Below are 26,855 nucleotides of genomic sequence, written 5' to 3' on the forward strand. Positions count from 1 at the left end.
TTAAAAACAAAAACGCCTCACATTTCCCCCAGAGAATTTATTGTAGGATACCACAAACATTCCACCCCTCCTTTTCCAAACTGGCCCTCAAATCTGAAGCATTCTTCTCTTTCTACCTCAGAGGTCCTCTGGCTCTATATGATTTAAATAGGCCCTCAATATTTAAAGAATATCTGGAATAAATCTCCTTTGGTTCCTACCCAAGGAATACAACATTTGTCCCCACATTAGCATGAAAGAATTAGCCAATGAAAATTAAAATCTGATCTGGCAGTCATCACACACCATTTCAAGACAAGAGTTCATAAGAACAAAAGTGCATTTAGTGAAGAGATACTGTTTATAAATTTCAGACTCCAAAAGTGAGTTACACTCATCTTAAATGAAGAAGTCCTAGCAATATTACAAGTTTAATGAATTTATTTTAACATCGCATGCAAATCTTGAGAAAGTATAACACACTTGGATCCTAGCAACTTGACAGCTATTAATCTGAAGAAATTGGTGAGCACTTGATTTGCACATGCTAAAAATATCTTGTTTACAATTGCTTGTAGAACACATGGATCAACTATTAGTGCTGTTATTTTAACTAAATTTATACAGTAAGTATTTACTGATCTATCTGGCCAGAATCATACTTGGTCTTGAAGAAATACTGAATAAAAAAAAAATCCCTGCCCTTGAGGAGTTCATAATCCCACTAGGGAGGCAGCTATGGTACATGAGTTTAAGATGTAATAAGTACGATTCAAGAGATATGAATGGACGAAGTACCGTGTCAACATGGGGGACAGAATAACTGGGCAAAACAGTGGAATCCTTCATAGAGGAGGTGACTTTTGAGCTAGTCCTTAAAGAACAAATATATTAACCTTAAGTTGCAGAGAAGTAGGGTAGAATAGGACATTAAAAACAGACAGAACAACATATGCAAGGTCAGGAAGAACCTGAAGCATTTGAGAAATAATGTGAAGTATGATTATACTTTTTTTTTAAATTAGGAAGTATACTTAAATTATATAAAGAATAAACATTGCAACCTAGCCCATGTAATCATTTGGATTTCTAATCATTACTGGTTATTAAAATATAACCATCTAGTTTACCAACATTCATAAACATACTTACTTATAATAGTGTTCCCAGAGATTTCTGTATCTTCCTTGACCTGACATATCAAACACTGTAAAAGACAAACTATAAAACAAAACAAACAAAATGAAAAAACATGATTACATTATAAGGTAGTAAAAGTCTAACTTTTACTTAAAATTTTAAATTGTTTTCAATCAAAGAAACCACCCTTAATATACAATATTCAACTTGGGCCAGCTTTCAAGTACAAGTGCCATAGAATGAATTTTTTGAATATAAATATGATTTTACAATTAGTAACATATAAGAAAGATATTTCCTTTGCTAGTGACGTTGTCAGAGTTTATCTAAACTCTAAATTCTTTAGAATAATCCAGAGGTAGTGGTACAAGTATTTTAATATCTATGGGCTTCTGAAATAGCAACTTACTTTTTTCTAAGAGTAGGAGGAATAACTATGTAGATCTAATATCACTTTTCACCCACAACTTCTTAATCACAAGTTTAATAAAATGAATTACCTGGACGATTTGAATTTCTCTATGCTGAATCCTATTGTTGGAACTATATCTTGAGATTGAGCCTTTAAGAGAGAAGACAAAGTTTAGAAAATTGCAATGACCAAAGATGAATTTTTCCTCAGGTTAAAAAAAAAAGCACCCAGATTTTCCAGTTCTAAAATCTGCCACTAAGGAGATGACAGGATTAAACAAAATTATAAATTTTGCAATGAGATCACTGCATGTAAATTCTTTATAAAGTTTAAGGTTTACTAATTATAAATCTGCATGTGTGTCTTCACATTCACATTTTGTGGCTTGCTGCAAGTTACCACGGACTTAAAGTGCTTTCAAAAGTCTCCTTCAGCTCACATATAGGACTTTCTAATCTTTCATACTTATTGAGTTTATATATGCTACAGAGGACTGTGCTCATGTGTAGATGGTGAATATACATGGTCCCTGCGCTCATGGAATTTATAATCTGGAGGAGGTAAACAGCAATAAACAACTGAGTTACAAGTGAACACAATTTTGAGCAGTGCTCAGTGCTATGAAAGGTGATTGAGGGTGGGAGGCAATGGGGCAGAGGAGGGTTAGTATAGAAGAGCCTCTCTGATGAGGAGGGTTAGTATAGAAGAGCCTCTCTGATGAGGGGACATCTCACCCAGGAGTGAATGTTAAGAAGGGGAAAAGCTATGACAAGATATTGGCAAAGAACATTCCAGTCAAAGGAATTAGCCAGGGCATGACCTCAAGGCGGGGAGGAACTCACCACCACTCAGAAAAAGTAGAAGGCCTGTATGTCTAAAGTATATTTAGTGAGGGAAAGAGCTGTATGTAACCAAGTAAGATAGGTAGGGCCTTGAAGGCCATGGTGGGAACTGTGTGGAAAAGAGATTACAAGGGGGCAAGAGTATAGTGGGAGACCTGCTGACACATCCCACAGGCAAGTAAAAGGTCTTAAATGGACAAGTTAGCTCATCAAATGCATCATAATACTTCTATCATCAAAACTTTCTCCTTTTGAATAAAAATCCATTCACTTTCTGACCCAGATGCCTAGGATTTATTCTCAACTCCTCCCCCCCCTTTTTTTTTTTTTTTGCGGTTCACGGGCCTCTCACTGCCGCGGCCTCCGCGGCTGCGGAGCACAGGCTCCAGACGCGCAGGCTCAGCGGCCATGGCTCACTGGCCCAGCCGCTCCGCGGCACGCAGTATCCTCCCGAACCGGGGCACGAACCCGCGCCCACTGCGCCACCAGGGAAGCCCCCAACTCCTCCCATTTTTACATTCCCTATACAACCGTTCTCTAAGCTTTATTGGTTCTATCTCACTAACTTAGCTCAGCCATTATCGTTTCTTGCTTCAAATTACTACAACAGCCTCCTGATTACTCCTAATTGCTAATATACTACCTAAACAAGTTACTTCACTTCTCTAAGCCAGGGGTCCCCAATCCCGGGCCTTAGACCGGTAGCGGTCCGCGGCCTGTTAGGATCTGGGCCGCACAGCAGGAGGTGAGTGGTGGGTGAGCCAGCAAAGCTTCATATGCCGCTCCCCATTACTCCCCATCGCTCGCATTACCGCCTGAACCATCCCCCCCAACCCCCCTGCAACCCCCCCTGTGGAAAAACTGTCTTCCATGAAACTGGTCCCTGGTGCCAAAAAGGTTGGGGACCGCTGCTCTAAGCCTTAATTTTCCCAAATGTACAATATATTATTACTATCCTTAACTCATAGTGTTATCATGAGAATTCAATAAGTTAATGGATGCAAAATACTCAACATAGTGTCTGGTCCATAGTAAACGCTCAACAAATGTTTGCTATTATTAGAATTACACTCTCACTGATTTCAGTTTCATTCCCCAATTTTCTCCATACTGCCCAAAGTGTAACTTAAAAAAATTTCCTTTCAGTTCATCCTGTTGCTTTTATGTAAAAACAGGAGAAGTAGAGGGGAAATTGTTGCTCCACATCATTATGTTCACTTTGGTAGTCTACTCCTGAAAATTTAAAATTCAAATCGAAAGACAGAAGGTGAAAAGTCACTGTAGCTTCGTCACCTTAATACTAATGTGCTAGTGAAAAGACCTCCCAGAGCTGCCCTGGTTTTGGCTTTGAGATTTGTTTATTCAGCTTTTCCTTTTATCCTGTGAGCTGCCTAGTATTCTTCCAAAAATATCTCTCTTTTTGTTTATGTTAGACAGATTTTATTTCCTGCTACTCAGATTCCTGCCTCATACCTTAGGGGTCTTTCATTGCACAACAAACTTTGGAATAAAGAGTTTCTTAATTTTTGTTGTCCCAAAATGCAACACTTTCGATTTTATGGATTTTCATGTGTCAATCATGTGATAAAATCATCAGCTATTATTATTAGGAAAAACATAATAATAAAAAAGGTTAAAAGTTTAAAGAAATCTCAGAAAATATACCTCAAATGAGTAGCTTTGTCTTCAGTGAGCTGTAATTAGAAATTGGCCTAGCCTCTTCACAATCACCCAGTTTCTTCACAAACTCCTTCTGTTTCCAGATAAGCTACCCTTTAACTTGCTGTTTTAATAGGGATAAAATTAATCAACTTTCTTTTCTTCCCCTCACTTCTAAAGTTCTATTGGAAGATAATTAGAAAGAAGAAACTCCACAAATTAATCAGGATAGGACAAGATATGTGGGCTGGTACTTCCAGATTTTCCTCTAAACAATTCCGAAATAGTCTCCACCAATTAACTTTCCTCTGCTCTATCCAGGAACAAATACATTTGGTAATTCTCTAAATTGGACAGGGAATGCTTACAAGCAAGCAAAGGGCACAGGAATTAGTACCTAAGTGGACTAGGCTATCTGAGACAGCCCAGGAATAGACCAACATCAATAAGAGTAGAACAAGATTTCTAAGAGAGACCCTATTTGGTTAGCTTTATTAAGACTGCTAAAAATGATATCCTCGGTGCTATCGACCATTACTCCCTGCCCAAAGATAAAAATTTAAAAAATCACCCATCAGTCCATTTGTCCAAAAATACATTTAACTACTAAGCAATATTCTAGGTGTCTGGGATTCAGTATTGAACAATACAAGATCTATACTCTTATGGAATTTAATTTTACAATGAGGAAAAATTTAATAAACAACAACTGTATATGCAAGGTAATTTCAGATTGTTTTAAATGTTAAGAATATAAAACTGGATGATGTGATAGAATGAGAGCATTTATATTGGGGAGTGGGGCAAAAGTGGGAATTGTAGAAGAAAGGTGTTTACAGAGCACATCTCAAGAAAATGACAGCTAAGATCAGGTTCTTGGAAAGTTATCAAGTTAAAATGTACCTCCTCTCTCTCTATTCATCAGTTTAGAAAACCTAGATCAGCAACCTCAGTATATTAACAATAAATGAACATTAGGACAGCTTAATATTAAAAACTAGTTTGGGTTCAGGAAGTATCTTGTTATCTAGAAACTGATTTTATCCCCCCAAAATACGATACTATAAAATGAGATTTGCGATTTCTTCTGCAAGACATTTTCTAATAGAGCATTGTAGATTTCTATTATTCACCTTAATTCATTAAAAATAATGAATTTCTGGGGGGTTCAGGGAAGATGGCGGAAGAGTAAGACGTGGAGATCACCTTCCTCCCCACAGATACACCAGAAATACATCTACACATGGAACAACTCCTACAGAACACCTACTGAACGCTGGCAGAAGACCTCAGACCTCCCAAAAGGCAAGAAACTCCCCACGTACCTGGGTAGGGCAAAAGAAAAAAGAATAAACAGAGACCAAAGGATAGGAACGGGACCTGCACCAGTGGGAGGGAGTGGTGAAGGAATAAAAGTTTCCACACACTAGGAAGCCCCTTCACAGGCGGAGACTGCGGGTGGCGGAGGGGGAAAGCTTCGGAGCCGCGGAGGAGAGCACAGCAACAGGGGTGCGGAGGGCAAAGTGGAGAGACTCCCGCACAGAGGATCAGGGCCGACCAGCACTCAGCAGCCCGTGAGGCTTGTCTGCTCATGCGCCGGGGCGGGCGGGGCTGGGAGCTGAGGCTCAGGCTTCGGTCGAGCACAGGGAGAGGACTGGGGTTGGCTGCGTGACCACTGCCTGCAGGGGGTTAGTGCACCACGGCTAGCCGGGAGGGAGCCCGGGAAAAAGTCTGGACCTGCCGAAGAGGCAAGAGACTTTTTCTTCCCTCTTTGTTTCCTGGTGTGCAAGGAGAGGGGATTAAGAGCACTGCTTAAAGGAGCTCCAAAGACGGGCGCGAGCCGCGGCTAACAGCACGGACCCCAGAGACGGGCAGGAGACGCTAAGGCTGCTGCTGCCGCCACCAAGAAGCCTGTGTGCGAGCACAGGTCACTATCCACACCTCCCTTCCGGGGAGCCTGTGCAGCCCGCCACTGCCAGGTTCCCGGGATTCAGGGACAACTTCCCCTGGAGAACGCACGGCACGCCTCAGGCTGGTGCAACGTCCCGCCGGCCTCTGCCGCCGCAGGCTTGCCCCGCATCCGCACCCCTCCTTCCCTCTGGCCTGAGTGAGCAAGAGTCCCCGAAGCAGCTGCTCCTTTAACCCCGTCCTGTCTGAACGAAGAACAGATGCCCTCCGGCGACCTACACTCAGAGGCGGGGCCAAATCCAAAGCTGAGCCCCAGGAGCTGTGAGAACAAAGAAGAAAAGGGGAACTCTCTCCCAGCAGCCTCAGAAGCAGCGGATTAAAGCTCCACAGTAAACTTGAGGTACCCTGCATCTGTGGAATACATGAATAGACAACGAATCATCCCAAATTGAGGAGGTGGACTTTGAGAGCAAGATTTACTATTTTTTCCCCTTTTCCTCTTTTTGTGAGTGTGTATGTGTATGCTTCTGTGAGAGATTTTGTCTGTACAGCTTTGCTGTCACCATTTGTCCTAGGGTTCTATCCGTCCGTTTTTTTTTTAATTTTTTTCTTAATAATTATTTTTTATTTTAATAACTTTATTTTATTTTATGTTACTTTATTTTATCATCTTTCCTCTTTCTTTCTTTTCTTTCTTTCTTCCTTCCCTCCCTCCCTCCTTTTCTTTCTTTTTCTTTCTTTCTTTCTCTTTCTTTCTTTCTTTCTTTCTTTCTCTCTCTCTCTTTCTCACTTTCTCGCTTTCCTTCTTTCTTTCTCTCTCTCTCTCTTTCTCGTTTTCTCGCTTTCTTTCTTTCTTTTTCTCCCTTTTATTCTGAGCCGTGTGGATGAAAGGCTCTTGGTGCTGCAGCCAGGAGTCAGTGCTGGGCCTCTGAGGTGGCAGAGCCAAGTTCAGGACACTGGTCCACAAGAGACCTCCCAGCTGCACATAATATCAAACAGCGAAAATCTCCCAGAGATCTCCATGTCAACACCAACACCCAGCTTCACTCAACGACCAGCAAGCTACAGTGCCGGACACCCTATGCGAAACAACTAGCAAGACAGGAACACAACCCCCAACAATTAGCAGAGAGGCTGCCTAAAACCATAATAAGTCCACAGGCACCCCAAAACACACCACCAGACGTGGACCTGCCCACCAGAAAGACAAGATCCAGCGTCATCCACCAGAACACAGGCACTAGTCCCCTCCACCAGGAAGCCTACACAACCCACTGAGACAACTTTAGACACTGGGGACAGACACCTAAACAACGGGAACAACGAACCTATGGCATGCAAAAAGGAGACCCCAAACACAGTAAGATAAGCAAAATGAGAAGACAGAAAAACACACAGCAGATGAAGGAGCAACATAAAAACCCACCAGACCTAACAATGAAGAGGAAATAGGCAGTCTACCTGAAAAGAATTCAGAATAATGATAGTAAAGATGATACAAAATCTTGGAAATAGAACAGAAAAAATGCAAGAAACAGTTAACAAGGACCTAGAAGAACTAAAGACGAAACAAGCAACGATAAACAACACAATAAATGAAATTAAAAATACTCTAGATGGGATCAATAGCAGAATAACTGAGGCAGAAGAACGGATAAGTGACCTGGAAGATAAAATAGTGGAAATAACTACTGCAGAGCAGAATAAAGAAAAAAGAATGAAAAGAACTGAGGACAGTCTCAGAGACCTCTGGGACAACGTTAAACACACCAACATTCGAATTATAGGGGATCCAGAAGAAGAAGAGAAAAAGAAAGGGACTGAGAAAATATTTGAAGAGATTATAGTTGAAAACTTCCCTAATATGGGAAAGAAAATAGTTAATCAAGTCCAGGAAGCACAGAGAGTCCCATACAGGATAAATCCAAGGAAAAACATACCAACACACATATTAGTCAAACTGTCAAAAATTAAATACAAAGAAAACATATTAAAAGCAGCAAGGGAAAAACAACAAATAACACACAAGGGAATCACCATAAGGTTAACACCCGATCTTTCAGCAGAAACTCTGCAAGCCAGAAGGGACTGGCAGGACATACTGAAAGTGATGAAAGAGAAAAACCAACAACCAAGATTACTCTACCCAGCAAGGATCTCATTCAGATTTGATGGAGAAATTAAAACCTTTACAGACAAGCAAAAGCTGAGAGAGTTCAGCACCACCAAACCAGCTTTACAACAAATGCTAAAGGAACTCCTCTAGGCAAGAAACACAAGACAAGGAAAAGACCTACAATAACAAACCCAAAACAATTAAGAAATTGGGAACAGGAACATACATATCGATAATTACCTTAAATTTAAATGGATTAAATGCTCCCACCAAAAGACACAGACTGCCTGAATGGATACAAAAACAAGACCCATATATACGCTGTCTACAAGAGACCCACTTCAGACCTAGAGACACATACAGACTGAAGTTAGGGGATGGAAAAAGATATTCCATGCAAATGGAAACCAAAAGAAAGCTGGAGTAGCAATTCACATATCAGACAAAATAGACTTTAAAATAAAGACTATTAGAAGAGACAAAGAAGGACACTACATAATGATCAAGGGATCAATCCAAGAAGAAGATATAACAATTGTAAATATTTATGCACCCAACATAGGAGCACCTCAATACATAAGGCAAATACTAACAGCCAGAAAAGGGGAAATCAACAGTAACACATTCATAGTAGGGGACTTTAACACCCCACTTTCACCAATGGACAGATCACCCAAAATGAAAATAAATAAGGAAACACAAGCTTTAAATGATACATCAAACAAGATGGACTTAATTGATATTTATAGGGCATTCCATCCAAAAACAACAGAATACACATTTTTCCCAAGTGCTCGTGGAACATTCTCCAGGATAGATCATATCTTGGGTCACAAATCAAGCCTTGGTAAATTTAAGAAAACTGAAATCATATCAAGTATCTTTTCTGACCACAACGCTATGAGACTAGACATCAATTACAGGAAAAGATCTGTAAAAAACACAAACACATGGAGGCTAAACAATACACTACTTAATAACGAAGTGATCACTGAAGAAATTAAAGAGGAAATAAAAAAATACGTAGAAACAAACGACAATGGAGACACGATGACCCAAAACCTATGGGATAAAGCAAAAGCATTTCTAAGAGGGAAGTTTATAGCAATACAATCCAACCTCAAGAAACAGGAAACATCTCGAATAAACAACCTAACCTTGCACCTAAAGCAATTAGAGAAAGAAGAACAAAAAAACCCCAAAGTTAGCAGAAGGAAGGAAATCATAAAGTTCAGATCAGAAATAAATGAAAAAGAAATGAAGGAAACGATAGCAAAGATCAATAAAACGAAAAGCTGGTTCTCTGAGAAGATAAACAAAATTGATAAACCATTAGCCAGACTCGTCAAGAAAAAAGGGAGAAGACTCAAATCAATAGAATTAGAAATGAAAAAGGAGAAGTAACAACTGACACTGCAGAAATACAAAAGATCATGAGAGATTACTACAAGCAACTCTATGCCAATAAAATGGACAACCTGGAAGAATAGGACAAATTCTTAGAAATGCACAACCTACCAAGACTGAATCAGGAAAAAATAGAAAATATGAACAGAACAATCACAAGCACTGAAATTGAAACTCTGATTAAAAATCTTCCAACAAAAAAAAGCCCAGGACCAGATGGCTTCACAGGTGAATTCTATCAAACATTTAGAGAAGAGCTAACAGCTATCCTTCTCAAACTCTTCCAAAATACTGCAGAGGGAGGATCACTCAAACTCATTCTACGAGGCCACCATCACCCTGATTCAAAAACCAGACAAAAATGTCGTAAAGTAAGAAAACTACAGGCCAATATCACTGATGACATGGATGCAAAAATCCTCAACAAAATACTAGCAAAGAGAATCCAACAGCACATTAAACGGATCATACACCATGACCAAGTAGGGTTGATTCCAGGAATGCAAGGATTCTTCAATATACGCAAATCAATCAACGTGATACACCATATTAACAAATTGAAGAATAAAAACCATATGATCATCTCAATAGATGCAGAAAACGCTTTCAACAAAATTCAACACCCATTTATGATAAAAACCCTGCAGAAAGTAGGCATAGAGGGAACTTACCTCAACATAATAAAGGCCATATATGACAAACCCACAGCCAACATCATCCTCAATGGTGAAAAACTGAAACCATTTCCACTAAGATCAGGAACAAGACAAGGTTGCCCACTCTCACCACAATTATTCAACATAGTTTTGGAAGTTTTAGCCACAGCAATCAGAGAAGAAAAGGAAATAAAAGGAATCCAAATCAGAAAAGAAGAAGTAAAGCTGTCACTGTTTGCAGATGACATGATACTATACATAGAGAATCCTAAAGATGCTACCAGAAAACTACTAGAGCTAATCAATGAATTTGGTAAAGTAGCAGGATACAAAATTAATGCACAGAAATCTCTGGCATTCCTATAAACGAATGATGTAAAATATGAAAGTGAAATCAAGAAAACACTCTCATTTACCACTGCAACAAAAAGAATGAAATATCTAGGAATAAACCTACCTAAGGAGACAAAACACCTGTATACAGAAAATTATAAGACACCGATAAAAGAAATTAAAGATGATACAAATAGATGGAAAGATATACCATGTTCTTGGATTGGAAGAATCAACATTGTGAAAATGACTCTACTACCCAAAGCAATCTACAGATTCAATGCAATCCGTATCAAACTACCACTGGCATTTTTCACAGAACTAGAACAAAAAATTTCACAATTTGTATGGAAACACAAAAGACCCCAAATAGCCAAAGCAATCTTGAGAACAAAAAACGGAGCTGGAAGAATCAGGCTCCCTGACTTCAGACTATTCTACAAAGCCACAGTAGTCAAAACAGTATGGTACTGGCACAAAAACAGAAAGATAGATCAATGGAACAAGATAGAAAGCCCAGAGATAAACCCACGCACATATGGTAAAGGAGGCAGGAATAAAGGAGGCAGGAATGTACAGTGGAGAAAGGATAGCCTCTTCAATAAGTGGTGCTGGGAAAACTGGACAGGTACATGTAAAAGTATGAGATTAGAACACTTCCTAACACCATACACAAAAATAAGCTCAATATGGATTAAAGACCTAAATGTAAGGCCAGAAACTATCAAACTTTTAGAGGAAAACATAGGCAGAATACTCTATGACATAAATCACAGCTAGATCCTTTTTGACCCACCTCCTAGAGAAATGGAAATAAAAACAGAAATAAACAAATGGGATCTAATGAAACTTCAAAGCTTTTGCACAGCAAAGAAAACCATAAACAAGACCAAAAGACAACCCTCAGAATGGGAGAAAATATTTGCAAATGAAGCAACTGACAAAGGATTAATCTCCAAAACAGACAAGCAACTCATGCAGCTCAATATCAAAGAAATAAACAACCCAATCAAAAAATGGGCAGAAGACCGAAATAGACATTTCTCCAAAGAAGATATACAGATTGCCAACAAACACATGAAAGAATGCTCAACATCATTAATCATTAGAGAAATGCAAGTCAAAACTACAATGAGATATCATCTCATACCAGTCAGAATGGCCATCATCCAAAAACCTAGAAACAATAAATGCTGGAGAGGGTGTGAAGAAAAGGGAACACTCTTGCACTGCTGGTGGGAATGTGAATTGATACAGCCACTGTGGAGAACAGTATGGAGGTTCCTTAAAAAACTAAAAATAGCACTACCATATGACCCAGCAATCCCACTACTGGGCATGTACCCTGAGAAAACCATAATTCAAAAAGAGTCATGTACCAAAATGTTCATTGCAGTTCTATTTACAATAGCCCAGAGATGGAAACAACGTAAGTGTCCATCATCAGATGATGGATAAAGAAGATGTGGCACATATATACAATGGAATATTACTCAGCCATAAAAAGAAACAAAATTGAGCTATTTGTAATAAGGTGGATGGACCTAGAGTCTGTCATACAGAGTGAAGTAAGTCAGAAAGAGAAAGACAAATACCGTATGCTAACACATATATATGGAATTTAAGAAAAAAAAATGTCATGAAGAACCTAGGGGTAAGACAGGAATAAAGACACAGACCTACTAGAGAATGAACTTGAGGAAATGGGGAGGGGGAAGGGTAAGCTGTGACAAAGCGAGAGAGTGGCATGGACATATATACACTACCAAACATAAAATAGATAGCTAGTTGGAAGCAGCCGCATAGAACAGGGAGATCAGCTCGGTGCTTTGTGACCACCTAGAGGGGTGGGATAGGGAGGGTGGTAGTGAGGGAGACGCAAGAGGGAAGAGAGATGGGAACATATGTATATGTATAACTGATTCACTTTGTTATAAAACAGAAACTAGCACACCATTGTAAAGCAATTATACTCTAATGCAGATGTAAAAAAAAAATAATGAATTTCTCATAGTGGATGTAAGCTCACAAGACACTTTTCTTGAGTTCAAAGGTAGGGAGGAAGCAAGTGTTATATCTGTGCCTGAATGACAGAGGTTTTGGGGTTTTTAAGAAGTCCCATTTCAAGTGTCCTCTTGGCTTCTGTCACCAAGTTGTTTTTTAAATTTTTTTAAAGTAAAGCAACTTACTCTGCTCTCAGGATGTAGAGGTCAATTGTTCTCAGGAGACAGGATAGTTGCTAAAGATTAAGGCTCAGGAAGTGGTGTCAGAAATTAGGCTATCTCCTTAATAATAGCCCTGGAGATAGTCTAGGCTAGTTCCATATTCATCAGAGGTAGCAGAGAGATAGGTATGTTGGAAAGCAAAACAAGATTAATTAAAAAGTCTTACTTATTGGCTGCAAGCCTAGGTTTTCCTGAGGACTCTCCCTGACTAATGTGGTGTGTTAGGCAGGGTTAGCAGAACTTTCACAGGACTAGTCTGAAATTGGGATATTAGAATATTTCAAGATGATAGACTGAGCTCATGCTGCCTCCTTCCCCTTCTACCCCAAACAAATGACCAATAATGTTTAGAGAAGAAAGCTGTTCCCACCCATATCAAAGATTATCCCTACGGTAATAACCATGTCTTGGGACAGAAGATCACTATACTGTTGGGGATGATGGAAAAAGATAATGTAATTTCTGTTTTGTTCTTTGAATGACATTTCTGCCAAGTTGAGTATAGTAGGCACTGGGGGGGCTGGTCCACTTTGGGGCTATTAACTGTGGCTCTGGTTTCAATCATTTTGTACTTATTTGAGACTACTTTTACAAAAAAATTACTTTAGAGGATATTCCTTCACGTGGAGAAAAATGGAAATATCTCCTATAGGATAGGACCTAAAGGACCCTACCTAAAGAATTTCCTTATAATCTTGCTCACAGCCTTACCTGCAGAAGTGCAGGTCACCAGCCACTAAGTTTAACTATTAGCCCAGGTTGATCTGCTGATAGCTGATCCATGGAACTAATTATGGACCCAAGCACAGCTGCACGTGGTTCTGTTTTTACCGTACATCCATCATTCTCTAAATTCAATTCAGACCCCATTCAATTGGGTAGGATGCTATATCTTCCTCTCAAGGACTGTCAAAGAAATCTCTCATAATCACCTAGGTCAGGAGACAGACTCCAATGTATATGGACTTTTTGACCTGTTCTTTTCCTTATTGGGGAAGAATCTCTTTTTCTCTGCTTCTATATAGAGAGAAATCCATTAAAATAATACTTCTAGTTACTGTCTCCCCTCTCCAAATTTATTCCTCTTCATAGGGGATAAAAAAAAGAGACTTCTTTGACTTCTCAGTTTATGAAATGGAAACCGACATCCTTGGTTCTGCCTCTCTCTTTGTCTCTGTCTCTTTGAGAGCCACATACTTCTTGAAACCATGCATTCTCACCTGTTCTTAAGCATGCAGTAAACCTAGATGAGCAGGATCTTTCCCTGGGTAGGAAAGCTTGAATTTTGGGACACGAATCATAACTTAGAGTGTTAGCAAGTCCTCTGGCCAGACCTAAACCTTGCCCTCCACAATCACCTTTTTCAATAAAACTGCTAGTTTTTATCTCTGCCTGACTTCAGCATGTATATCTCAGCTGATTTCCAGCTTGGCTGGGGAGCCCCTTAAAACACCTAAATTGCTTTGCAAATCCATTTTCAACTTCTTATCACGGCTGCCTCAAACAAACTCCCACCTGAAAATACACCAGCAGTTAGTTGTTTTCACATGGCAAACTCACTCACATAGAAGAAGGGAATGATGACCAGAAGAAAAGAAATAATGGCATTTTTGTAATTCCAAAGCAATCTCGAACTAAACAGAAGTATAACTGAAGCCGTTGGGAGAAAGAAAAAAAAAAAGGCAGTAAGGCTTCTCATTCTGCTCAACCTGAAGCACTGTTTGGAGGCACTGAAGTCCACCTTCAATTACCATATTTAGGAGCAATGCTTCCCACTCTCCAGCCATTCAGTCATTAAGAGTACCAGCTTCCTAATTTTTGTTCTGTCTGTATGCAGTCTATATTAATTTTTACTCAGCATTTTTCATTGATTGACTAATGGTTTTTACCTAGATAAAAGTACTTACAACTGTAAATGTTAGCTGTCTACCCAATATCCACTCTGCTCTTCTTTCATACTTACAGGACCCCTATTACTAATGGAAGCAGCAATATGTCCTGACTAAAAAAAAGAATCCAGCCTCAGCCAATGAGGTAAAAGAGTCATTAGTTGGGGCTTCTAGGTAAGCTCTTTAAAGAGGGCTTATTTAGCAAGAAGGCTTATTCTTTTGCCCTGTTCTTTTCTCATCCCTGTGATTTAGAATATAGATAAGATAGTTAACTAAGGTGGCCATGTGGAGATCCTGAGGATCTTGAAGAAAACCAGGCACTAAGGATATCAAAGCAGAAAGATGGAAGACGCCTGGACCATGCAGCTGCCACACCAGCCTTGGAATACCTCTTCTGGACTTATTTAGATGACAGAAAAATAAGTATCTTATTTAGTCCACTGTTCTGTGGGTTTTCTTTATACGTAGCAGAACCTAACTGTAACTCATGCATTATGTGGTAGATGTGCTAGCTTTATATATATTTCAGTTATTAAAATAATATGTTCAAGTACTTACTACTTAAATGACTCAGTCGTCTTGCTTGCTACTACTGATATGCATACCACACTCCTGGGAAACTGTCTAATTATCCTAGAACCTATAAAAATGATTCACCTTTCCCTTTGCTTTGCTCTTCTTGTAAAGAGAGAGCCAAAAAGAAGGCAATGCTACCTGAAAGTAAATTCCACAAATTTGTGAAGATCATCTGAGAAGAAAAGACATTTGGAAAATACTCCAGTTTAAATAATAAAGATTTACCTACCTACCTGCATAAAATACACTGCAAATTATGGCTGGCTGACACTTATTAATTTAAGGTACCACGAATTTGACAAGACTTCATAACATGATAATGAAGTTATAATGGCAAACAAAATAATCCTGCCTTATCTTTCTTTAGCAGAAAATACAGGGGGTGGAGTCAAGATGGTGGCAGGAGAGGACGCGGAGTTCGCATTTCTCCACAACTAGGGTGCCTGCTGGACACTGGTGGGGGACCTCAACGCCCTAGGAGATGGGAGGAGCCCCCAAGCAACTGGGTAGCATGAGGGGGGATTGAGGGGGGAGGAGAAGTGGAGGCCAGACAGGACTGGTGCACCTGAGGGGTGGGTGGGAGAGGGGAGGGGTTCCCATGCCTGGAGGGGGCTTCGGGGGGCTCAGAGGATCAGGGAGAGCACACCTAGCGTCTCCCTTGCCCAGTCGGGCCCTGGGAAGCCCTCAGGGCTCCTCAGCAGGGTCCTCCACCCTCCAAGGCCCCGTTGGTCCTAGAGCCATAGGAGGGAGGTGAGGGGAAGAAGAGGAGAGGTGGGTGGGAGGAGCCCTTCCAGACTGGAGGATCAGGGAAGTGCGACAGGTCTTTGCCCTGGCCACTTGGCCGCAAAAAGCTTGCTGGGCTCCAAGGCTCCCTCCGGGCAGCGTGGGTCCTAGCAGCATAGGAGGGAGGCAAGGGGAGAAGAGGAGAGGTGGGAAGGACGGGCCCTCTGGGGCCGGAGGATCAAGGGAGGTGCAGCCGGCATTTCCCCACAACCCACTTGGGCCCCGGGAAGCCTGCTGGGCTCCCAGGCCTGGTGCTCTGATCTCCAGGGCCCCCTCCAGCCTTGTGGGTCCTAGGAGAATGGGAGGGAAGGAGGAGGGGGGAAGAGGAGGAGAGGCAGACCATCTGGGGCCAGGGGATCACGGGAAGGCACTGTGGGCGTTTCTCCCACCCACTTGGCCCCGGGAAGCCTGCTGGGCTTCCAGGTCTGGTCCTCTGCCTTCCGGGATCTCCTCTGGCTGTGTGGGTCCCAGGGGCATAAGAAGGAGGGAGAGGGGAGAAGAAGAGAGGCCAATGGGGAGGGTCCTTCCAGGATCAGAGGATTGGGGGGAATATGCTTAGCACTTCCCCTGCCCACTCGGGCCCAGTGAGCCTGCTGGGGTCCTGGACCAGGTCCTCCACCCTCCAAGGCCAGAGGCACTGCCTGGGCCCCTCCTGCTGAGGCTCCTCCTGCTGCATTGAGCCTAAGACTCACCACCCCACCCACCCAGCACCTCCAGGGCCTTTTCCTGCTCTGTTGGTCCTAAGCATAGGCCCCGCCCCCACCTGAAACCCACCCCTGCCCACTCCCTACCCCCCACAGCCAAGGCTTTTTCCGGATTTTTTTTTTCTTTTTCTCCTTACTATTGTGGCTCTGTTTTACCTTCCGTTGTTGTTTCAACTATATTTTTATTCTTTCTAACAAATCTGTTAGTTTTCTAATCTAATTTTATTTTTTACTCTTTGTTATCGTTCTGCTCCTTTTCTTTCTTTTTTTTTTTTTTTTGCTGCCCCACACATCTTGCGGGATCTTGGTTCACAAGATGGGGGTCAGGCCAGAGTTCCAGCAGTGGGAGCTCTGAGTCCGAATCACTGGACTAACAGAGAACCTCAGACCCCAGGGAATATTCATTGGAGTGAGGTCTCCCAGAGGTCCTCATCTCGGCACCAAGACCCAGCTCCACCCAACAGCCTACAAACTCCAGTGCTGGAAGCCTCAGGCCAAACAACCAGTAAAATAGGAACACAATCCCACCCATCAAAAAAAAAAAAAAAAAAGGAAGACAAAAAAATATGTTTCAGATGAAGGAGCAAGGTAAAAAATCTACAAGCCCAAATAAATGAAGAGGAAATAGGCAACCTACCTAAAAATAATTCAGAGTAATGACAATAAAGATGATTCAGAATCTCAGAAACAGAATGGAGACACAGATTGAGAAAATACAGAAATGTTTAAAAAAGATTTAGAAGAACTAAAGAACAAAGAAACAGAGATGAACAGCACAATAACTGAAATGAAAAACACACTAGAAGGAATCAATAACATAATAACTGAGGCAGAAGAACAAATAAGTGAGCTGGAAGACAGAATGGTGGAAATAACTGCCAAGGAACAGAATAAGGAAGAAAGAAAGAAAAGAATTGAAGACAATCTTAGAGACCACTGGGACAACACTAAATGCACCAACGTTCAAATTATAGGAGTCTCAGAAGAAGAAGAGAAAAAGAAAGGGTCTGAGAAAATATCTGAAGAGATTACAGTGGAAAACTACCCTAACATGGGGAAGGAAATAGTCACCCAAGTCCAGGAAGCACAGCGAGTGCCATACGGGATAAACCCTAGGAGAAACACACCAAGACACATATTAGTCAAACCAACAAAAACTAAATTCAAAGAAAAAATATTAAAAGCAGCAAGGGAAAAGCAAAAAATAACATACAAAGGAATCCCCATAAGGTTATCAGCTAATATTTCAGCAGAAACTCTGCAGGCCAGAAGGGAGTGGCAGGATATACTTAAAGGGATGAAATATTCATAATAATAAAGGGATGAAATATTCAGCTAGTATTTCAGCAGAAACTCTGCAGGCCAGAAGGGAGTGGCAGGATATACTTAAAGGGATGAAAGAGAAAAACCTACAACCAAGATTACTCTACCCAGCAAGGATTTCATTCAGATTCAACGGCAAAAGCTAACAGAATTCAGCACCACCAAACCAGCTTTACAGCAAACGCTAAAGGAACTTCTCTAGGCGGGAAACACAAAAGAAGAAAAAGACCCACAAAAACAAACCCAAAGCAATTAAGAAAATGGTAGTAGGAACACAGATATCGATAATAACCTTGAATGTAAATGGATTAAATGCTCCAACTAAAAGACACAGACTGGTTGAATGGATACCAAAGTAGACCATAAACATGCTGTCTACAAGAGACCCATTTCAGACCTAGGGACACATACAGATTGAAAGTGAAGGGATGGAAAAAGATATTCCATGTAAATGGAAATCAAAAGAAAGCTGGAGTAGCAATACTCATATCAGATAAAATAGACTTTTAAATAAAGACTGTTACAAGAGATAAGGAAGGACACTACATAATGATAAAGGGATCAATCCAAGAAGAAGATATAACAATTATAAATATTTATACACCCAACATAGGAGCACCTCAATACATAAGGCAAATGCTAACAACCATAAAAGGGGAAATCAACGGTAACACAATAATAGTACGGGACTTTAACACCCCACTTACACCAGTGGACAGATCATCCAAAATGAAAATAAATAAGGAAACACAAGCTTTAAATGACGCAATAGACCAGATAGATTTAATTGATATTTATAGGACATTCCATCTGAAAGTGGCAGAATACACTTTCTTCTCAAGTGCACATGGAACATTCTCCAGGATAGTTCACATCTTGGGTCACAAATCAAGCCTCAGTAAATTTAAGAAGACTGAAATCGTATCAAGCATCTTTTCTGACCACAACGCTATGTGGCTGGAAATCAATTATAGGAAAAAAACTGCAAAAAATACAAATACATGGAGGCTAAACAGTACACTACTAAATAATCAAGAGATCACTGAAGAAATCAAGAAGAAATTTAAAAAAAAATAGAAACAAATGACAACAAAAACACCATAACCCAAAATCTATGGGATGCAGCAAAAGAAGTTCTAAGAGGGAAGTTTATAGCAATTCAATCTCACCTCAAGAAACAAAAGTCTCAAACAATCTAACCTTACATGTAAAGCAACTAGAGAAAGAAGAACAAAGAAAACCCGAAGTCAGTAGAAGGAAAGAAATCATAAAGATCAGAGCAGAAATAAATGAAATAGAAATGAAGAAAATAATAGCAAAGATAAATAAAACTAAAAGTTGGTTCTTTGAGAAGATAAACAAAATTGATAAACATTTAGCCAGACTCATCAAGAAAGAAAGAGGACGCAAATCAGTAAAATTAGAAATGAGAAAGGAGAAATCACTTCTGACACCGCAGTAATACAAAGGATTATAAGAGACTACTATAAACAACTATATGCCAATAAAATGGACAAGCACGAAGAAATGGACAAATTCTTGGAAAGGTATAATTTTCCAAGAGTGAACCAGGAAGAATTAGAAAATATAAACAGACCTATCACAAGTAATGAAATTGAAACTGTAATTAAAAATCTTCCAACAAACAAAAGCCCAGGACCAGATGGCTTCACAGGCAAATTCTATCAGACATTTAGAGAAGAGCTAACACCAATCCTTCTCAAAATCTTCCAAAAAATTGCAGAGGGAGGAACACTCCCAAATTTGTTCTGCAAAGCCACCATCACCCTGATACCAAAACCAGACAAAGATATCACAAAAAAAATAAAACAGACCAGTATCACTAATGAACATAGATGCAAAAATCCTCAATAAAATAGTAGCAAACAGAATCCAACAACACATTAAAAGGATCATACATAATGATCAAGTGGGATTTATCCCAGGAACGCAAGGATTCTTCAATATATGCAAATCAATCAATGTGATGCACCATATTAAAAAATTAAGGAATAAAGACCATATGATCATCTCAATAGATGCAGAAAAAGCTTTTGACAAAATTCAACACCCATTTATGATAAAAACCCTCCAGAAAATGGGCACAGAGGGAACCTACCTCAACGTAATAAAGGCCATATAGGAGAAACCCACAGCCAACATCGTCCTCAATGGTGAAAAACTGAAAGCATTTCCACTAAGACCGGGAATATGACAAGGATGACCACTCTCGCCACTCTTACTCAACATAGTTTTGGAATTTCTAGCCACAGCAATCAGAGAAGAAAAAGAAATAAAACGAACACAAATTGGAAAAGAAGAAGTAAAACTGTCACTGTTTGCAGATGACATGATAGTATACATAGAAAATCCTAAAGATGCCACCAGAAAACTACTAGAACTAATCAATGAATTTGGTAAGGTTGCAGGATACAAAATTAATGCACAGAAATCTCTGGCATTCCTATACACCAACAAAAAAAAAATCAGAAAGAGAAATCAAGGAAACAATCCCATTTACCATTGCAACAAAAAGAATAAAATACCTAGGAATAAACCTACTACCTAAGGAGGCAAAAGACTTGTACTTAGAAAACTATAAAACATTGATGACAGAAATCAAAGATGACATAAACAGATGGAGAAATACACCATGTTCTTGGATTGGAAGAATCATTATTGCAAAAATGACTATACTACCCAAAGCAATCTACGGATTCAATGCAATCCCTATCAAACTACCAATGGCATTCTTCACAGAAATAGAACAAAAATTTTACAATTAGTATGGAAACACAAAAGACCCTGAATAGCCAAAGCAATCTTGAGAAAGAAAAACGGAGCTGGAGGTATCAGGCTACCCAACTTCAAACCATACTACAAAGCTACAGTAATCAAGACAGTATGGTACTGGCACAAAAACAGAAATATAGATCAATGGTACAGGATAGAAAGCCCAGAGATAAACCCACGCACCTATGGTCACCTAAACTATGACAAGGGAGGCAAGAACATACAATGAAGAAAAGACAGCCTCTTCAGTAAGTGGTGCTGGGAAAACTGGACAGCTACATGTAAAAGAATGAAATTAGAACATTCCCTAACACTATACACAAAAATAAACTCCAAATGGATTAAAGACCTAAATGTAAGACCAGACACTATAAAACTCTCAGAGGAAAACACAGGAAACACACTCTTTGACAGAAACCACAGCAGGATCTTTTTTGACCCACCTCCTAGAGTAATGAAAATAAAAACAAAAATAAACAAATGGGACCTAAGTAAACTTAAAAGCTTATGCACAGCAAAGGAAACCATAAACAAGACGGTAAGACAACCCTCAGAATGGGAGAAAATATTTGCAAAGGAAACAATGGACAAAGGATTAATCTCCAAAATATATAAACAGCTCATGCAGCTCAATATCAAAAAAACCAACAACCCAATTAAAAAATGGGCGGAAGACCTAAATGGATACTTCACGAAAGAAGACATACAGATGGCCAAGAGGCACATGAAAATATGCTCAACATCACTAATTACTAGAGAAACGCAAATCAATACTACAATGAGGTATCACCTCACACCAGTCAGAATGACCATCATCAAAAAATCTACACACAATAAATGCTGGAGAAATTGTGGAGAAAAGGGAACCCTCTTGCACTGTGGGTGGAAATATTAATTGATACAGCCACTATGGAGAACAGTATGGAGGTTCCTTAAAAACTGAAAATAGAACTACCATATGACCCAGCAATCACACTACTGGGCATATACCCAGAGAAAACCATAATTCAAAAGGACACATGCACCCCAATATTCACTGCAGCACTATTTACAAGAGCCAGGACATGGAAACAATCTAGGTGTTCAATGAGAGATGAATGGATAAAGAAGATGTGGTACATATATTGAACATAATATTACTCAGCCATAAAAAGGAACAAAATTGGGTTCTTTGTGACGTGGATGGACCGAGAGTCTGTCATACGGAGTGAAGTAAGCCAGAAAGAGAAAAACAAATATTGTGTATTAACGCATATATGTGGAATCTCGAAAAATGGTATAGATGGACCTATTTGTAGGGCAGGAATAGAGACGCAGACGTAGAGAATGGACATGTGGATATGGGGGGAAAGGGAGGGTGGGACGACTTGGGAGATTAGGTTTGACATAAATACACTTCCACGTGTAAAATAGATAGCTAGTGGGAACCTGCTGTATAGCACAGGGAGCTCAGCTTGGTTCTCTGTGATGACCTAGATGGTGGGAGAAGCAGGAGAGGGAGGTTCAAGAGGGAGGGATATAGGTATACATATAGCTGATTCACTTCATTGTACAGCAGAAACTAACACAACATTGTAAAGCAAATTTACTCCAATAAAAAAAAAATAATGGATTATAAAAAATAAAAACAGTCCTTTAAAAAAAAGAAAATACACAAAGTATCTAATAAATATACTTACATTTGAAGGTTTAAGTTTATTAATGATTGTTGTTTTGCCACTATTATCCAGCCCAAGGCACAAAACATGAACCTCCTTCTTCCTCAGGCCAAGCAAGCCTGAAAGTCTGTCTAGCAATCCCATAATGTGAGTCAAGTATTTACAAACCAGCTGCAAGTCAGGGGAAAAAAAAAAAAGATATATTACCCACAGGCACCTTAAGAATAGAAAATATGAGCATATGTATCCCAAATTTCAGAATTTAAAGACACAGTGATATTGTGAAAACCATGTCTATGTAGCTTTGCATTTAGTAAACAGAGTTTAAGCTGATTACCAGAAAGGAGTCTTAACTGAAATGCAGATTGGCGGATAATAACCCCTGGCAACACAGAATAATGCCCTTGAAGTAACTGGACATTTCTCATCGTAACATACAATACTTAAGAAGAAAATGTGGTTAAACTCAGAATCATGTGGAGTCTGCCATTTGTGATACTTGAGAATATTTGCAGCCTTTTCTGGAAATCTGGAACAATGATGGGCAATGGCGTTCATGTGAGCCTGATGCTGAAGCTTAGAAAGTAGAAGGCAGACCAGAATAACAGAGAATAACTGAGATTTTGGCTACATCATTTGAGCCACTGGTCAAATCTTTTTCTAAAGCCAGCCCCCTTGTAGTTTGCAATAATACAAAGTAATAAACATTGAATTCACCATTTTTGTTTCTTTGTTTGATTATATCCAGTTTAGGTTATGTCTTCTATCAAAAGAAACAAAAAATCCTAACTGATATATTTATCTTAATTTTTCCTTAGTCCTTACGTATATCTTTGTAAGTCACCACAAATCCATTTGGGAAGAAGGTTGTGTATAAAACACACACACAATTTGAACCTTAATAAATACCTGTTTCTTTGAAACTATAACTTACATGAACTATCCTGTTAAGTATCATTTTAAAAGAATTTTAACTAGTGTACTAGTAAAGAATATGAATGTAAATACCAATCTTACATTTCCATCTCATTTTCTCAAATACCATAAAAGTTTCTTTGTTAACTTGTCCCTGAAGTGTTCATTTGTTTATCAATTCTTTCTTTGGAAAAAAAAATCCTTCCAATGCAAACTTTCAAAAAAACTCCATCAGTAATCCAAACACAAGCATTTTGAAGTCAGATAAAACTGCTGATGATGCGTTGCTGGCTATGTGATAACTTTATGGCTATTCATACCCTTCTAAGGTACTGTTAGATTTAGACTTCAGGTCTCCAAATTAAACTTTCCAAAGGTTCTTCCTTTGGGTCCATCACCACCCCCACCTCCCAAAACATTATTATGTGGTGGGAGAAGAGAGATACCACTTTTGCCAGCCCTCAACTGCTGCAGGGACTGCTACAGCAGTAACTACAATACACCTGTATTCCAAACATTTCCTATTACTCTCCAAACCACCATTTTCAAAGTTCTCTTAAAAAACAAAACAAAACAAAACAAAAAACCCTCTAAATATCAGTTTCATTTAATTGATTTATTCTCATCTCCATCTAAGGTTCCAGAAGCTTGTCATCTTACAGCTCCTTCAGTATTTTTTTTATTCCACACCAAAAAGGCAAGACCATACCTTGAAGGATGAGGATTCAGCAACTTAAAAAATAAGAAGCTTCCAAGACAACTGCATCTGAAAGGTGGCTGCATCATTAGTTTTGCTTAGGCCCCTTCAGAGATCATTATGGACAGAAATTTCAAAACTGAATTCCAATGATGTGCAGAAAAGAGAAGGTAAAGCGCCCCACCCAAACATGGGGCCACAGTTGTCTTACCCAAGGGATGGGTTTGACTTCAGGTACTCCATTTGTGCCGCTTGAATTGACTTCTCTCCTTGTGTTGGAGATTCAAATCTCACTCAACCCATTCCTTTAAATCTCAGCTTAGGGATAGACATCTGTAGAATCTACTTTAAGTTAGCCTTCGGATATCATGAAACAATTCACACAGACCATTTTAATTCAAGGCAAATTTGCTATTACTCACTTTGTTATTAATTGTACTAAGCGTATTGATATAGGTTTATATCCTGTTTTCCAATTCCCATACAATTTTGAATAGATTTTAAAAAATATGACCACTTCTCATATCATCCCCCTCTGGGCATCTACAATAAAGCATTGATTGTCAAAAGCTTGATACGTGAATATTCGTTTTTTCATAGAACATCGGATTGTGATTTTCTGTCCCCTTTTTCATGGATTATCAAACACCTGATGCTTGTTATTGAAATACTGTGGGATATGCAATTTAAAAGAGAAGTGGCATGGACATATATACACTACCAAACGTAAAATAGATAGCTAGCATAGCACAGGGGGATCAGCCCCAGAGGGGTGGGATAGGGAGGGTGGGAGGGAGGGAGACGTAAGAGGGAAGAGAGATGGGAACATATGTATATGCATAACTGATTCACTTTGTTATAAAGCAGAAACTAACAACACTGTAAAGCAATTATACTCCAATAAAGATGTTAAAAAAAATAATAAAATAAAAAAGTCAGTTGTTCTAAGAGATATAATTACATTTATTGAAGTTGCTTTATAAACAACTATCATAGAGCCTTATATATGCTTCTATTTCTTAGTAATTATACATCTTTATAAATTTACTTTTTGCTTGCATGAAATAAGGAAACAAGATAACTTAAGTCACTGGACATTCATTAACCATGTCCTAAGTGCACAGGAGGAGATACAGTGAAAGTTTTCTGTAGCAACCTACTCCTATAGCCATGATTCTCGACCCTGGCTGCACACTGGAATCAGCTAGCTGGATTAGTATTTCTGAAGATGGAATCAGGGCATCTGTATTTTAAAAAGCTACACAGTGTTTCTGATGTACAGTCACTATTGAGAACTTCAGGATTTTAGAATAAAGTCTAAACTTCCATGCATAGCTTTTAAAGTTGTTCACAATCTGGCTCCAATCTACCTTTCCAGTTTCTTATTTTACTGTTTTCCTCTCTCTGCAAACCAGCCAATCAAATTCTCTTGGCTGTTATCTGAGGAACGGCTTTCTTTTCTTTTCTTTCTTTCTTTCTTTTGGCCCCTCCAGGCGTCACGAGGGAATCTTAGTTCCCCAGCAAGGGATTGAACCGGGCCCCCTGCAGCGGAAGCGAGGAGTCTTAACCACTGGACCACCAGGGAAGTCCCAGAATCTGCTTTCTAAAGTTTTTTTTTTTAACTTGTTGCCATAAAAGTCCTGAAGAATTAGGATGTTACCCATAGTTATGAGCTTGGAAGGTAGGCTACACAGAGAGAGTGGTCGAGCAAAGAAAACACCATGAATGGTACTTTGTAACTTTAAAAATGTTTCTAGAGTGAATTATAGCACACTCTCACTACCCCCAATAAATATTTTTATTCAGCTTTCAGTCTTTGATGATGAAATTTCAATTATACTTCCCACACAGCAAAGAGGCCCAAATCGGGTAGTGTTAAAACCATCCAATCAAACAAAAATTCACCCAAAGCAGTTCCATGAGTTTTCTGGGGTCCATAGCCCACTTCTTCTTTTCTAGTTCTCACACATTAGAAACCAGCACACGGAGTGAAAACCATGAGGAAGAGCAATTCTAAAATTGGTGGCGGAGGGGACTGGGGGGTGGCGCTGGGTACAAAAATTGGGGTTGGGGAGATACCTGGTCTTTGAGATTAGTCCTGCGGGCCCGGGAGCTGCTGAAGAACAGGAATGGACACACTCGCTCGTATCCCTCTCTGCAATGGGAATATGGTCCGGGCGTCCCTCAGCCTTCCTCTCTAGGCCTCCACAGGAAGGATTCCTGGGCCTGAGCAAAGCCGCCTCCGCAAGTTGGGTGAAGGGGTAGCCTCTGGCTCAGCCCAAGCATCAGTGACGGGTCAGGCGCCGTGGTGCGCGGCGTTCCCCGGGCAACCGGAGGTTTTCCCGGTGCGGAGCCACGCCTCCTCAGGTCTCAGCGCGTCAGCCGCCGTGCTCCCGTTAAGGGACTGAAGAGCTCCCCCAAATGCCAGAGGCATAGCGAGCAGTATTGAAGAAGTGTAAGCGAGGTTGAAGGGGTGAACTGCCGCCTCCCAGGGAGGAGCCGCGCTGTTCCCCGGTGGAGCATAATGGGAGTTGTAGGCTTGCGCACAGCCTGCTGGGAAGTGTTCGGCGTCCGCGTTGGCTTCGGGCCTTTCTCGCCGCACGGTCTCTCCGCCCTCTCGGGAAAGTCAGCTCAGAGGGAGCGGCGCACTTTGTGGCGCCCAGAGCGCTGAGGAGTCTGCGTCGACGTCGAGCATGGGCGCAGCGCGGTGGCGACAACTGCAGGACCCGACTATGAGCTCTAGGGCGAGAAGTACGCCAGAATTGCCTGGTTACCCATCGCATCCACCCTTTAACAGGATGTTAGGCCTGAGACCCCGGAGTCCTGGAGAAGCAAAACCG

The 26,855-nt window shown here is 40.2% G+C and overlaps 1 protein-coding gene across 4 annotated transcripts in view; it reads right to left on the minus strand.

Moving 5' to 3' along the window:
- ARL6 (ADP ribosylation factor like GTPase 6) overlaps positions 1-26,518 on the minus strand; it is a 73,024-nt gene extending 46,506 nt beyond the window's left edge. For 2 of the 4 annotated variants that reach the window (XR_009540780.1, XM_060150733.1), the window contains exons 1-4: positions 26,095-26,517; positions 22,425-22,574; positions 1,620-1,681; positions 1,132-1,200 (exon numbers count right to left, since the gene is read on the minus strand). Coding sequence is in view for 2 of the 4 variants with exons in the window: in XM_060150733.1 (XP_060006716.1) it covers positions 1,132-1,200; positions 1,620-1,681; positions 22,425-22,547 (254 nt within the window). In the remaining 2 variants the exon portion in view is untranslated. Of the gene's footprint in view, positions 1-1,131; positions 1,201-1,619; positions 1,682-22,424; positions 22,575-24,226; positions 24,373-26,094 lie in introns of all 4 variants that reach the window. The other 2 variants (XM_060150734.1, XR_009540781.1) reach the window with 2 other exon arrangements.
- Positions 26,519-26,855: the final 337 nt, after the last annotated feature.

This window comes from Lagenorhynchus albirostris, chromosome 5 (assembly GCF_949774975.1).
Source record: "Lagenorhynchus albirostris chromosome 5, mLagAlb1.1, whole genome shotgun sequence".
Taxonomy (NCBI): Eukaryota; Metazoa; Chordata; class Mammalia; order Artiodactyla; family Delphinidae; genus Lagenorhynchus; species Lagenorhynchus albirostris.